We start from the raw sequence: 14,013 nt of genomic DNA, 5'->3' as shown, positions 1-14,013 counted from the left end.
TTATTTGGAGATTGTAGCCAAAACAGTTCAAATAATCGTATAATGTTAATGATTTATGTAAACATATATCAAACCGGGGCTATTGATCTTGTAACTTGAACAATTCAAATTTTAGAAACATTCTTATTTAGAAGACTATTTTTGGTGATATATTTGTAGAATTCTTGGCATTTAAAGTTTGAAAACAGATACTGATGAAGACTGCAAGACGTAGGCGGAATACGCATCAGTCGTAAATAAAATTAATAGTGGAATTTAGTCGGAAAAAGTTTTCTTTTCTTTAATGTCAGGTTTCGTATCCCACTAAGACGCTCCAAAACCTTTAGAAACTACTAAATCACCAAAAATCGACATAGAACAGTTACGCACGTGAAGGCGACAGTAAAGCCTCTATTATTCCGTAATTAATTTTAGGTATTAGGCGTCTGGTTATTAATAACCTATCAGTTTTAGTAGATTACACCTAATCATTGTGCATTCCATCAAACCAAATCAAAAATCGAATCTCTCATTCCACTTTTATCAACGTTTCGAATAAATCTCAGCTAATCCACGCCGAGCCGAAACAAAACCCCATACTCACACCTCCACGAATAAAACGACGCGGCCGGCCGGCACGCGTGTACAGTAGAGGGTTTTAGCTACCTACCGGCACCGGTGCGGCCGGTCGGTGGTGGCGTGATGTTCTTTTCTTAGCATTCGACAACAAAACGAAACCGCTTTTTCGAATGATTGGCTGAAAACCGGCCACAATATGGTCTGATCGTTCACATGGCACGAGCGACGATTGTTGATAGGAACATCAGAAGAAGAAATTTTCTTCAGACCAACGACAACCGCTTGGCCGTTAGTACCAGTCAAGCTGTAACCCGACCAATACGTGTACCCTCCGAGGCTTGAGCCGATAGTTATAATCAAGTTTGCATCGTCATGTCTTCTAAGTTTTTAAGATCTTGGATTCTTTGTCGGCGTGTTGCCCCTACGAATAAATTAGAGGCGTTATTTCTGCCAATGTCGTCGGGATTTAATCGAAATTTAAGCTCAAAAACTGCTCGCTACCACACGCAGTCCGATCTACGGAAAGCCGCTAGCGCTAGTGCAACAAAGTTAGCCGAACCTATTCGTACGGCGGGTGTTATGGTACAAGCTTATCAGCCCTCCCGCAACGAACCCGACCAAACACATCGTCATCTAGTAGTGGAATTCGCCAGCGACGGCCAGCGATTGGAGTTCCCGCTTGTTTGGTTGCGCGATAACTGCCAGTGTTCGAAGTGTTTCCATCAGAAGTCCTACAGCCGCATTCACGACTGGGAGCTGTTCGACGTGGAAGCTGCTCAGTGTCCGCAGAGTGTCACGCTATCGCCGGATGGCACTAAATTGGTAATCGCTTGGAGCGATGGCCATCGATCGGAGTTCACGAGTGAGTGGTTGATGGAGAGGAATTTTAGCCAGGAAAATTGTCGCCAGTATTCGGAGGATTGGTACCGGCCAGCACCGAAGCTATGGAGCAAGGATCAGTTTCAGCAGGTTTTGAAGCATTTTCAGTACAAGGATGTGATTAATTGTAATGCAGCGTTGCTCGAGTGGGTCGAAGCGTTGATTTACTACGGTGTGGTGATGATCCATGGTGCGCCGCTGGACGAGCAGGAATGTCGCCGGTTGGCCGAACGGGTTGGCTTTATTAGGAAAACGCACTATGGGTGAGACGATTATTCTTTTCTAGCTTGAAGGCGATGATAAAGTTTCGGAGAATTTAGTAATGCATAGTATAGCAATCAGCTCAGTTTGGAATATTTTAATACGAAAGTGAAATCAATAATACACCTAAGAATTTTAGTGCCTCGCGGACCAATCCAACGCAATAAGATATCGATTCTAAGGATTTTTAACCCTCCATTACTCGCGCTGTTGTTTTTGTACAACGCCTGTAAACTGTTAACTTTATCTCTGTATATCTCGGGATTCCAGCAATAAAGAAAATTACTGCTTTCAGTAAAGTAGATCCGCAGACCAAGATCTTTTAAAAGGTGGAAAAAGTTTCATAAGTTTGTCTCCAAGTGGCATTAATATTCGAGTGAATTCTGTTAGGTTTTTAGCATGCCATTAAATCGAAGTTGGCGCGAGTAACGAAAGGTTAATAATTATCGGACAAGTTTTTGCTGAAAGGTCTAAGACTTTCATGAAATTTTGTATACGGGAATTGTTTACGGACTTATTAATGAAGACAAAATTTAAAAAAAATCTAAAATTTTTTATCACTTCGAAAATTACTTGTTTCAGAGGTTTGTATAACCTGAACCAAGCGCTGTAAAACAAATATTTTCTGTTGGATGTGCAAGAAAATTTTCTCAGCAATCCAAGAATAATATAAGTTGGAAACTGTGTTTCACAAAACTTTCCACGACGATGCAATTCTTTTAAAAAATATCGGAAGAACCATATATTCTAATTCTTAAAAGAAAATTGAAATATTTTTTTTTATTTGCCAATTCAAGATATTTTAGTGACTAAAATTTCATAGCGTTATTTTGTTGTTCTATAGTTATGGCTTGAAAACTCAATGCTCCTAAACATTTGTATATCTCAGGAACCAAACATCGCAGAGTGAGAGTAAATAATATTTTCTGAAAATGTATATAAATTTAGCATCTTGGGCTCGAGCACCACGTTTCTTAGCTAACCAGGAAAATATGTAGAATTCTCCGTGAGACATCCCAAGTACTGTGCCGGCACAAAAAAATATTAAAACGACATACGATCAATTACCTTTTGTTACAATTTAGACCGCTCTTATTCTATTATCGCGACAAAGTTGTTTATAATCATTGGCGACCATTCAAAATCATATATCTTAAGATTTTCCGAGTTACATCACGAGAATTTTGTTTTGTTTTGTTACATTAAATTAAATATTATAGATAACGGGCCCTATCCTAGACTATCAGTGTACTTGTAATTAATCTTTAAATTAGACATAAAATTGCGCTTGGCTATATATTAAATTTAGAGCTTGAATTTGAATTCTTACTCTAACTTGAAATTTTATTTGAAATTTGTCTTAACCTTTAATTACTCGCGCCAACTTTGATTCATAAGTATGTTAAAACAGAACAAAATTCACCCAAACGCACCTTAACTTGGCTTATAAGAAATACTTATGAAACTTTGTCCGCCGAATGAAAGATTTTGGTCTGCGGATCAAGCTTTGACAAGCGAATGGTCGTGGGTTCGAAACTTAATAGAATCAGGCCATTCGTGACTTCAGCATGGGTTTATTCTCAGGCCCCTCATCACCTTCCTTCATGCTGAATACTATATTATCCCGATAAGAAGTATTGACAGTGCAAATAAGACTGTTATAGTTAAATGCACTGGTTAGCTCCGCCAGGGATGGCTATAATTAAGGACGGTGCTGTCATGTGGAACGAGATGGATAAAGTAGTCACGACCTAATTGTAACGCATTTACTGCCTAGTAAGAAGTATAAATTAACTTGACCAGTATAAGTCAATATTAAAAATGATAAAAAGTTGTATTACAACCAAAAAATTAAGAGTCGTAACAATAAAAAGTATGAATTCATAAATGAAATGTCCGAAGTTAAATTTCAAAAACCAAAAGTCAAATATCAAAAATTAAAAGACGAAATTCAGAATACAAAATAGTGAAAAAGGAAAGGGAAGGAAAACAACTAAAAGTCAAAACAACAAAATAAGCGATTTATACCTCTGGCGAGCCTAGACATAAAAAAAAGGTGGGGCACCCTACCTTTCAGAAAAAAATGTTTTGGCCCGACAAAACGGAAAGATCGTAGGGTAGCGATTCAGTTGAACTTTTCGGACATTCGAGTGCAATTGGAGTTAAAATCAAAGTTGAAACTGGACTAGCAATTAGGCTTTGAACTGAAACCAATTCGGACTTGAAGATTTACTTGGATTTATTGGACATGAAATCGGACTTAACCCTCTAACGGGTAACACCGTCTAGAGACGGCCTTCGCTTTTGGAGCTCCAGAGCCGCATACGAAATTTGTTTTTAATTGTCAATATGCAAAATGTGTTCATAACAGATTTCTTGACATTTTGATACTAATATCATAACATTCTGACCATGCATTCAAAAGTTATCATTTTTCAAAAACAAAAATTCCGAAAAATTCCGAAAATAACTAATGCGCGAATATTCCCTTTTTTACTTTTGAAGGAAAAGGACATCTAGAACAAAATGATTGACCTAAACAATTTTTCTATGAGTAAATCTCATGCATTATTTTAATTTTGTAATATATCTGAATTGAAAAAATATCTGGGCAGAGTGTTAGACATGAAAAAAGAAAAGGAGAAATTGGACTTTTTCTTACCTGGCGCTCCTCCAGATAATTATTTTTGCATGAAAATCAGAACCTAAGGTTTTTTTGTGTGTACTTTCATGATAAAATAGTCAATAGCTTGATCGCATCGTTTTTACGGTGTTGCCCGTTAGAGGGTTAAAGCAGAATTTGAAGTTTTTATTTGGAATTGGAATTGAATTAGACCTGGAATTGGATTAAAAATTAAAGTTAAATTTGACTTGAAATTTGACATAGATAGGACTAGTGATTACGCCTGAAATAAAATTTGAAATTTGAAATTGAAATTCAAATTGTACTTAAAATCAGAGTAAATTTGACTTAAAATTGAACCTAATTAAATTGGAATTAAATTGGATTTAAAATTGGCCTTAAAATCGGATATGCAACTGAACTTGAAATTGATCTTGGCATTGGACAATAAATTAAGTTTGAATTTGGGCTAATTTGAACTTGAAGTTTTACTTCAAACTTTTCTTTTCCGGTTTTTTCTCTTTTCCAGTTCCAGTTTCCACTTTTAGTATCGATTTTTCTCCTTTTCAATCCCGTTTTTTATTTTTGCTCTCACTTTTCTTCCATTTCTCCTCTTTCGTTTTCTGTTCTATTGTTTCGTTGTCCATAGTTTGCAGTCCCATTGTTTTCTTTTTATTCAGTCATGTTTATCTCATGTTTTATTAGTTTTTTCCCCAGTTTTCTCTTTTTGCTTTTAATCGTTTCCAGTTTTCGTCTTTTCCTTCTCGTTTTTCGTCTTCGTCGGTACCATTTTCCTCTTTTTGGTGCCCCATTTTCTTATCTTTTTTGTATCATTATTTTGTTTTGAGCTTCCTTTTTTTCAGTCCGCCACAATTTCCTTTTTTTATCTCCCGTTTTGCGTCTTTTTCTTTTGCGTTTTATCTTTCTATTTAGTCCGTTTTTCCTGTCTTTCTTTTCTTATTTTTCTCTCTCATTTTCCCGTTTTTTCTCTCATTTTTCTGCTTTTATATCCCACTTGTTCTTTTTTCCCTTTTTCTTCGTTTCCTCTATCGGGTTTCTTTTTCCCTTTCGCTATTTTTTCCCTTTTGTACTCAGTTTTCATTTCTTGTCTAGTTTTCCCTCTCTTTCTCTCGTTTTTCCCTTTTTCTGTTCGTTCTTTCCTCTACATCTGTTCCTTATTTATTTTTTTCTTGACCCGTTTTTCGTTTTTTTCCTGAGTCCTAATTGTTCATGTCCGTTCTTTGTCTTCTTTGCTCCGTTTTTCCTCGTTTTTGGGCCCATTTTTCCTCTTCCGTTCCATTTTTCTGCTACCATATTTTTTCATTTTCGTTTCCTTCTTTTCTATCCCGTTTTTTCTCCTTTTTTCTCGTTTGTCCTCTTTTTCTGTTCATTTAACCTATTTTGATAGTTTTCTTTATGGTTTTTCCTTGTTTTCTCTTCCCTTCTTCATCTTTTTCTGTCCGTCATCCCGTTTTTTGCTTCGTTTTCCCTCATTTTTTTCTCTTCCACATTTTTTTCTCTTTTTATTTTTGTTTAACTGTTACTGACTTTTCCGCGGTCAAACGTAAACTCTATGTTGTTTAAAGCAGAGGAGCGTTTGGTGCAAAAAATGTTAGACTGAATACTGGGAAAGTTTCGATCTGCGACTAAAAATATTGGGTTAGTTTGTGGCAGTGGGACTCCAACCCACAATTTCTCGATTAGTACTCGAGTGCTTTACGCATTTAAACTATACCACACTCATGTATTAATTAGTTAGCACACCCGCCCAGTTAGCTTCGAGGTACGATGCTGGTCTAACAAGCTAGTCGTCGTATGTTCGAATCTCGGCTAGGCGGTGCTTGCTAGTTAGAGTCAATAGGATCGTTGCACTGGCCCCGTAATTTTCCTGTACTCTAACAGCCGGCTGCGAAGTCGGTCGATAAAGAAGAGTAATGTCTAAAGACGGTATAAACCCATGGCTTTGCTATGTATTAATTAGTCTCAGATCTAGTTTTGTCCCTACCAGTCCAAGCATTCCATCTTTCGCACACATACGCTTCACCGGTGACGGTTATTATTTGTGGTTTTACACCGTTGTGCCTCGCCGACGATAAGCACCAGACTGTTAGCTTCTACAGCAGTCGATAATCGTTTATCTTCTCGCTAGTAGAAGCAAAGAGCAGTCATATTACAAATAATAATCGTCGCCGGGGGAGCGTATGTGTGCGAAAGATGGAATGCTTGGACTGGTAGGGACAAAACTAGATCTGAGACTAAGTAATACATGGGTGTGGTATAGTTTAAATGCGTATAGCACTCGAGTACTAATCGAGAAATTGTGGGTTGGAGTCCCACTGCCACAAACTAACCCAATATTTTTAGCCGCAGATCGAAACTTTCCCAGTATTCAGTGTAACATTTTTAGCACCAAACGCTCCTCTGCTCTGCTTAGCCAACGCTTTTAGGCTTTCAAAACGTAAAAGTTCAACGTCAAAACCCGAAAGGCAAAGGTCAAAACGCAAAAATCAAAAGACGAAAGTCCAAAGTCGAGTATTAAAAATTAAAAGTCAAAAGACAAACTTCAAAAATCAACAGATGAAAAGTGGAAGTTGGAATTGAACTTTGAATCAACGTGAAATTAGACACGAAAGTAAAGCAAGAAATTGGACTTTAATTAATTTTCTTATTGTACACAGTAAATGTACAGTCAGTCCACAATCATGGCTCACACACAATTATGGGTCATTTTTGCTTTTTCTGCCAATTAATACGTGAATATTATACTAATTGATTGATAAAGTTGTTACTTATAAGTAGCACTAACAATTTGATCAATCATTAGGTGATATTTTAACAGAAATTAGCAGCTAAAGCTAAAATGACCCATAATTGTGTGTGACCCATGATTGTGGACTGACTGTATATTTTCTTCCAAGATGACAGAAAATTACATCAAAAGGTCGGCAAAATCATGTGGGATCATGGGAAAAATTTCAATATATTGCTTTCTGGTCGACAATTAATAGTTGTTCCGGGACAATTTTCCAGCAAAAAGTAAAATTTGCTTTAAACTTCTCTTGTTTATTGTGCCCATGAGGCCCATGAGTAGAATAACAAATATACGTATAATGCTGAATAGTCTGTAAAATAGCTCGTCCCGTCCCAAATAGTCCCATCTGATCTGATCTTTGAAGCACATTGTGATGAAGTTTCTGAACGCCTATCCATTAGATAGGTCTAATGCAATTAAATTCTGTTCTCAGAGTTTCTAGTTTACTTCAATTTGATAGCAATTGCATTGTATTGAATGAATCTTGTTGTCGCTTCAATTCAAAAAATCTCACCTCACCTTTCAGAAAATGTCACCTTTAATTTAATTGAAGATCAACTAAGCTGATTGCCATCAAGGCCTATGCCAGTTTCAGTACTTACTATCTTGCTCGTTGATTTCGTTCATACTTATATTCTCATCATAAAAATCATCAAACGTAGGCTTCATTTTAAAAAAAATGTTCAAACAAAATCCTCCACAGAGAAGAGTACATAATCAAGGCCAAGGAGGGCACAAGCAACGTGGCGTACCTGTCGGCTCCGCTGCAGATGCACACCGATCTTCCCTACTATGACTATCTGCCGGGGTGCAATCTGCTGCACTGTCTGGTTCAAACGGAAAAAGTCCAGGGAGGGCGCAATCTACTGTGCGATGCATTTTACGTCGCGGACCGGATGCGCAGCGAGTATCCGGTCGAGTTTAAGGCACTGAGTGAAACTCTCGTCAACTGGAGCGACCTTGGCGAGGATGAGGGTCGGCAATTTCACAGCATCTACCGAGCACCGGTGATATGGTTTGTTGGTTTTCTTGTTTTTCTCGTAATAAGATTTTAACGGAAACACTCTTCCAGCATTGGTCGCGATGGAAAGGTAGAACGAATCAATCACAGCATTCCGCAGAGGGACAGTTTCTTCAATGTTCCGCTGGCCGAGGTTGACGGTTGGTATCGTGCGCTGGCGCACTTTGTTCGACTGATCCATCAGGAAGCGGTTCGCTTTAAGACCTCCCCCGGAGACATACTGGCGTTCAGCAACGTTCGAATGCTGCACGGTCGAACCGGTTACACCGATACGGTGGCCAACACTCGGCATGTCGTCGGTGCTTTCCTCGACTGGGATGAGATCTACTCCAGGTGGCGAGTGCTGAAAGGAATGGCTCTGAAAAACGGCCTGTGATTTAAGACGACGGAACACGGACTGCCTAAAAGTTAATTTTTTTTCAGTTTTTTTCAAGCAAATATATTTTTATTATTTCTTGACACAGCGAAGATTGTTAAGTAGCAAGTGCGGAACACACTTGTTTTTGACACAATTCAATCGAGAAACTACGTTTAGTCAGTTTGCACACATATAAAAGACAGGCTTGGACAGAACGTCGATTGATACTCTGATAATAATAGATTCTACGCTCTAGGAGAATACACATAAAAAGTCGTAAATAATATAGTTTGTCTTGTAAGTAACATCACATTAAATTTTTTAAATTTTTTCCACGATTTGCCTACAGCTTAACTAATAGATCTAGATATGTACTTGTTTTACTGACGATTCGGATAATGATTATCTAACTAGATAGCTAATAAGGAAAGTGTACACAGACTAACAATAGAATAAATTGTTTATCTAATACCTAGAAATTCATTGCGGTGTTGTGTTTACTGTTTGCATCAACTTAAAACGAAGCGCGAATATTAATAATGGAAGTGCTTTAGCACCAGGACCGAAACATGGTCCCCACAGAAAAGCCGACAACTATTATTGCTGGTTTAATTCTTTTTTTGTTTTGATCGACAATACTATGATACGATGTGGCATAGGCTGCAGTGATAACTAGAGGCAGTGGTTTCTTTCACCCCAAAAAAACCCACATCAAGGCAGTTCACATTTGAACCAAATTTCGTTCATTTGGTTAAAGTGACGAACGACGTTCAGTACTAAAAGTAAGGCACGGCACACATCGGAGAACGACGACGGAAAGTTGTTGGAAAAACGATTAGTAGAGCCATCCACCAAGAAAAAAAAAAACAAAGAAGAAAAAGAAACCACAGGACGTAAATCAAGGCCAAACGTTCAAGGTGGTGCAAAAAAACAAACGGAAAAGGAAAACAAAACACTGAAAACAGAGTGCACTTAAAAAACTCTTTGAATTTCAACATCATACATTGAAATGCAAGAACTTTCTGCCTTATCAAATAGCTCTAAAAAATTCACTTAACAGCTAGTCGAATTCAAATGCCGCCGGTCAGGGACGGCCTGACGTTCGCCGTCTGACGACGCATCCAAGTCGTGTTCGGTAGAATTTGTTTTTCTTTTTTTGGCCTAAAAGGATGAGTGTTTCTTTGATTTTGTTTGGTAGATTGGTTGGTAGCCGAATAAATTTTGCAGTTCATACGGATGCACACGTAAGGTTTACTAGCTACTATCTACAGAATGTACACATATGTTTGAGAGTCCAACTGAGAAGGTGGGCTTCTTACTTCCAGAAGTATTCTACTTTTTTTTAGTTCCTACTCAACAGCCGATCGAATAATATTTTACCTCTTCTGGCAGCAGCCGGTTCGAAGAGTTAACCATTTTAGATGCTTAAATGCTAGTTTTGCTTAATAAACTACGGACATAAAACACGTAAATCTGTAGGCACCGCTAGTGGGAGGATTATGTACAGAAAAAAAGAGAAGGTGGAGCGGCTCACGTGGCTGGTCAGCATTCGCTCTGCACCAGGGTGTCCTTGAGGGCGGCCAACTGCTCCTCGCCTAGTTTGATTTTGTCCGCAATCTCGCGCGAGTCTACGATCAGCTTCGCCTTCATGTTGATGAAATAATCGTAGTCCGCGTACTCCTCGATGGTTAGCGCCTTCTCCAGGATCTTGGAGATGATTGCACCGCGCCGGTCGATGTCGTCCTTCAGCTGCTTGGCTTCGTCCAACTGCTCCAGCAGCCGGTCCCGTTTGGCTTCGAGGATTTTCTGCGAAATGCGGAAAAATGGATTAGGGCAATTCAAAATTGGTGAACGAAAACATCAAACTGACCTTATCTGGATGAGAATCGTCAATATTGTGCAGGGCGTTGTCCGTTCGGGCCAACCGGCCGGACAGCGAGAGCAGCAGCATCGTAATGTAGCCGACGTCGTCGACGTAGGACCGGAACTTGGACGCATCGGTCGGCCGGACCTTCTGGGCGACCTTGAGCGCGACGTCGTTGCCGAGCATATCGTTGGCGTTGCTTTCCTCCGCGATGCTCGTTTGCTCGTTCGACAGGACTAGTAACTTTTTGCCGAGCCGCTGGACCAGTTCCTCCTGTTGTGGGGCGATACGAAGAATAATTACAGAATCAGATATTTAAACAAATACAAAATTCTGGATTGATATGACATAGCCAAGTTCTGGCCACGCGAAATGATTCCGATTTGGAACCAATGTGCGATTGTTCAACGACCAATTTTTGCATTGCGTCAAAAGTCACAGCGTCAAAAGTATGCTAAAAATAAATGTGTACAAGACAATCACTTTAAATGAGGAAACAATGAGAAAACTAATTTGCGCATTTAATGCACGTACGTACGATGATGAGAAAGCTGATAGATAGCTCTGTCTACTGAGAGGTCTGTCTAATGGTAGGTTTGAAAGTTATTGCACTTGTTTTACTATCACTAGGAAGTTAGTACTTCTTTGGTGGTGGGCCTTTGGAATAATAAAAATATGTCTTCATAATCTGCGTTAATTGTGCGCAATAATTACACAGAATCGTGTGTGTTGGAAAATGATTCCTTTTGCTTGCAACTAAGATCGCCAGCGTTGATTATAGTCTTTACAAAGAGATGAAGTTGCATAATTTTTACGTTTCTATTCATGGTGATGTAACCCCTGAAACGTTATACCTTTTACTTATAATTACATATGAGCCTTTAAATCAGTTGAAGTTTCTCTAAGAAATCAGTGTTGTGCATAATTTCTTAATGAGTACAATTTTATAGTCAAATATTGTTGCCAAACACGAGAGTGTCGATCGTTTATTCATAAAACGATAAAAATGAATTCCAGAAGTGCTTTGGAAGCTACGATGTGCCATGCTAAAATGCTACGAATTTGAAGAAGATACAGATCAGTAAGATCGTCAAGATAAGGACCTTTTTTCCCTGTATGGACTCATCACTGCGACCAGTAACGTTGATCTATTGTGATGTCGATTGCAATATTTGCGGAGTTTGATATATAACATGCACTGCATTTTTTCGCAATAATCGCTATTGAATGAGCGATATGCTTATTAAATTTTATGCGTGCTTGTGTGAGTGTGGTTTACCCTTCCTACAAAGCTAGATCTACTTTACCCACCTTGCTCCTCTTGGATGTGTTTCGGAGATATCCTGGTTTAACGTTGAGCAAAATACCCAATATGAGCAATATGCGTTTTATTTCGTTTTTACTACGGTTCAGTTTTGATCATAAAACCCATCATAAGAATGTAATAAAACCTAAATTGTTACTTGGGTAAGCTTCGTCATAATATAATAATATTCAATCAATCATGGTCATGAACAATGTTTTCCAATTATTATTTTTGGCCTTTCAAAATAAAAACGCAATATAGGCAACTTTTTTCTCCGTTAGATTTAATTTGTTATGGTTCTAGTTGGAAATTTAACCCTCTAACGGGCAGCATCGTAAAAACGATGCGATCAAGCTAATGACTATTTTATCATGAAAATGCACTCAAAAGAGTTCTGATTTTCATGCAAAAATAATTATCTGGAGGAGCGCCTGATAAGAAAAAGTGCAATTTCTCTTTTTCGTTTTTCATGCCTAACGCTCTACCCTGATATTTTTTTGAATTCGGATATATTACAAAATTGAAAAAAAAAACATGAAATTTACTCATAGAAAAATTGTTTAGGTCAATCATTTTGTTCTAGACGTTCTTTTTCTTCAAAAGTAAAAAAGGGAATATTCGCGCATTAATTATTTTTGGAATTTTTCGGAATTTTTGTATTTGAAAGATGATAACTTTTGAATGCATAGACAGAATGTTGTGATATTAATATCAAAATGTCAAGAAATCTGTTCTGAACACATTTTGCATAATGTCAATTCAAAACAAATCGCTGAAGCTCCAAAAGCGAAACCTGTTAGGGTTAGAGGGTTAAGTCCTACGAGGAATTCCTTGCCGATCCAGAGATGCAGCGTTTTGACACAATCAACCTCCAATTTCTCATGTAAAACCAAGAGCAAAACTACTTTTTCATGAAGCAGTGAGTCTCTATCCAATGTAAAAATATTTTGCCCTATTGTAAAAATATGTTTACAGGTTATAGTAAAACTTTCCTTAACGGTGCTGCCAGCTTTTCAGTTTAAATTTTGGAATTTGGCAACACTGTTATGCATTTTTTTGCTATATACTGTGGAAATACTTTCACAATAGAGCAAAATATTTTTACATTGCATAGAGACTCACTGCTTCATGAAAAAGTTTTACTCTTTACTTGAGAAATTCGGGGTTGCTTGCTTCAAAACGCTGTATCTCTGGATCGGCAAGGAATACCTCGTGATGATAAGTGATCCTTATGTACGAAAAGCTGGGAAATACAATGGAGTTGGAATTTTTGAGATCAAATTGTATTCATTGAGAGAAAAATAGAAATTTAGTTTTAAAATCGTAATATAAAAATATTTGGTGCCAATGGTGCTAAAAAATACTTTTTACTGAATTCCTTGGGCAATTTTTTTTTAAATGTAAAAGTAGTGTCTTTTTAGACTTGATACTTCCGGAGATTTAAGCAAAAGAAAATAAGCGGGTTTGACGAAAACGAGGCAATTGTTTATAAAACGGGGGGCTCCCATAAAAGGAGGGGGAGTCCAATCGGCACCAAATTCGGGGTATTTGGTTTTTGACCCAAAACGAACATTCTGACCGAATTTAGTAAAAATCCGAGAAGGTCAATTACAAGTTTGAATTTTTTCTCGGTCACTTGATGTAGAATGACCCATCTCAAATTATAACCGTCCCTGGCAAGGATTTATTGCGTTCCTTTGGCTAGTGCACTTAAAGAGTTACTTTTGCACTGCATCAAAAGGCTTCGACGGGGTAATATAAAATACATAAAGAAAGCGTAATGATAGGCCTGAGAATAATTCCGTGCTAAAGTCACTTGATATCGAATGACCTGAATCGACTAAGATTCGAACCCACGATTACTCACTAGTCAAAGTAGACTCGGTAACCGGTTGTGGCTACAGAATTTCTCACGCTGTGGTAAATTGGGAAACATTGAGTCGTGCACCTTCGTTGAGTTGTGTAGTGTTCCTCAGGGTAGCAATCCGGGACCGCTGCTATTTTACATGTTTTCAATCATGTTGAGCGTTTTGACACACGTAAGCCGGTTTTAACCTGACCGAATCATCTAGCACTTTGGGTCCCTCTATTCCTCGTGCTGTCCGGTGGGATTCTTGAAAAAAAAAACAGATTTCGCTGCACAGCCATCTGACATCCTTTTAGGCCTACTGTAGCCTCCCGACTTTCGCCAGGTGCACGATGGGAATCTCTTCAAGTAGTGCCGGTAGCTTGTAATTTCTACGCCTCATATTCATATATGGCAAGTGCACGTATGTCTTCCGTAAGCAAAGTCCCTGTCTCAAGTTCGTAAACGACTACCGGTCTGATAAG

At 38.3% G+C, this 14,013-nt stretch overlaps 2 protein-coding genes across 5 annotated transcripts in view; one reads left to right on the top strand and one right to left on the bottom strand.

The window, feature by feature from the left end:
- Positions 1–1,011: 1,011 nt before the first annotated feature.
- LOC128741094 (gamma-butyrobetaine dioxygenase-like) lies at positions 1,012–8,530 on the top strand. Its single transcript, XM_053836670.1, has 3 exons — positions 1,012–1,700; positions 7,837–8,148; positions 8,206–8,530. Exons 1-3 carry the CDS (start codon positions 1,012–1,014, stop codon positions 8,528–8,530), a joined length of 1,326 nt encoding a protein of 441 aa, XP_053692645.1.
- A 60-nt stretch (positions 8,531–8,590) lies between these two features.
- LOC128744285 (protein Shroom) overlaps positions 8,591–14,013 on the bottom strand; it is a 407,780-nt gene continuing 402,357 nt past the window's right edge. For all 4 annotated transcript variants that reach the window (XM_053841143.1, XM_053841145.1, XM_053841146.1 and 1 more), the window contains 2 exons: positions 10,383–10,649; positions 8,591–10,318 (listed from right to left, as the gene is read on the bottom strand). In XM_053841143.1, coding sequence (XP_053697118.1) covers positions 10,055–10,318; positions 10,383–10,649 — 531 coding nt within the window. In that variant the 3' untranslated portion in view covers positions 8,591–10,054. The remainder of the gene's footprint in view (positions 10,319–10,382; positions 10,650–14,013) is intronic.

This window comes from Sabethes cyaneus, chromosome 3 (genome assembly GCF_943734655.1).
Source record: "Sabethes cyaneus chromosome 3, idSabCyanKW18_F2, whole genome shotgun sequence".
NCBI lineage: Eukaryota > Metazoa > Arthropoda > Insecta > Diptera > Culicidae > Sabethes > Sabethes cyaneus.
The sequence above is the reverse complement of the archived record's forward strand: the minus strand, read 5'-3'. Positions and strand labels throughout refer to the sequence as shown.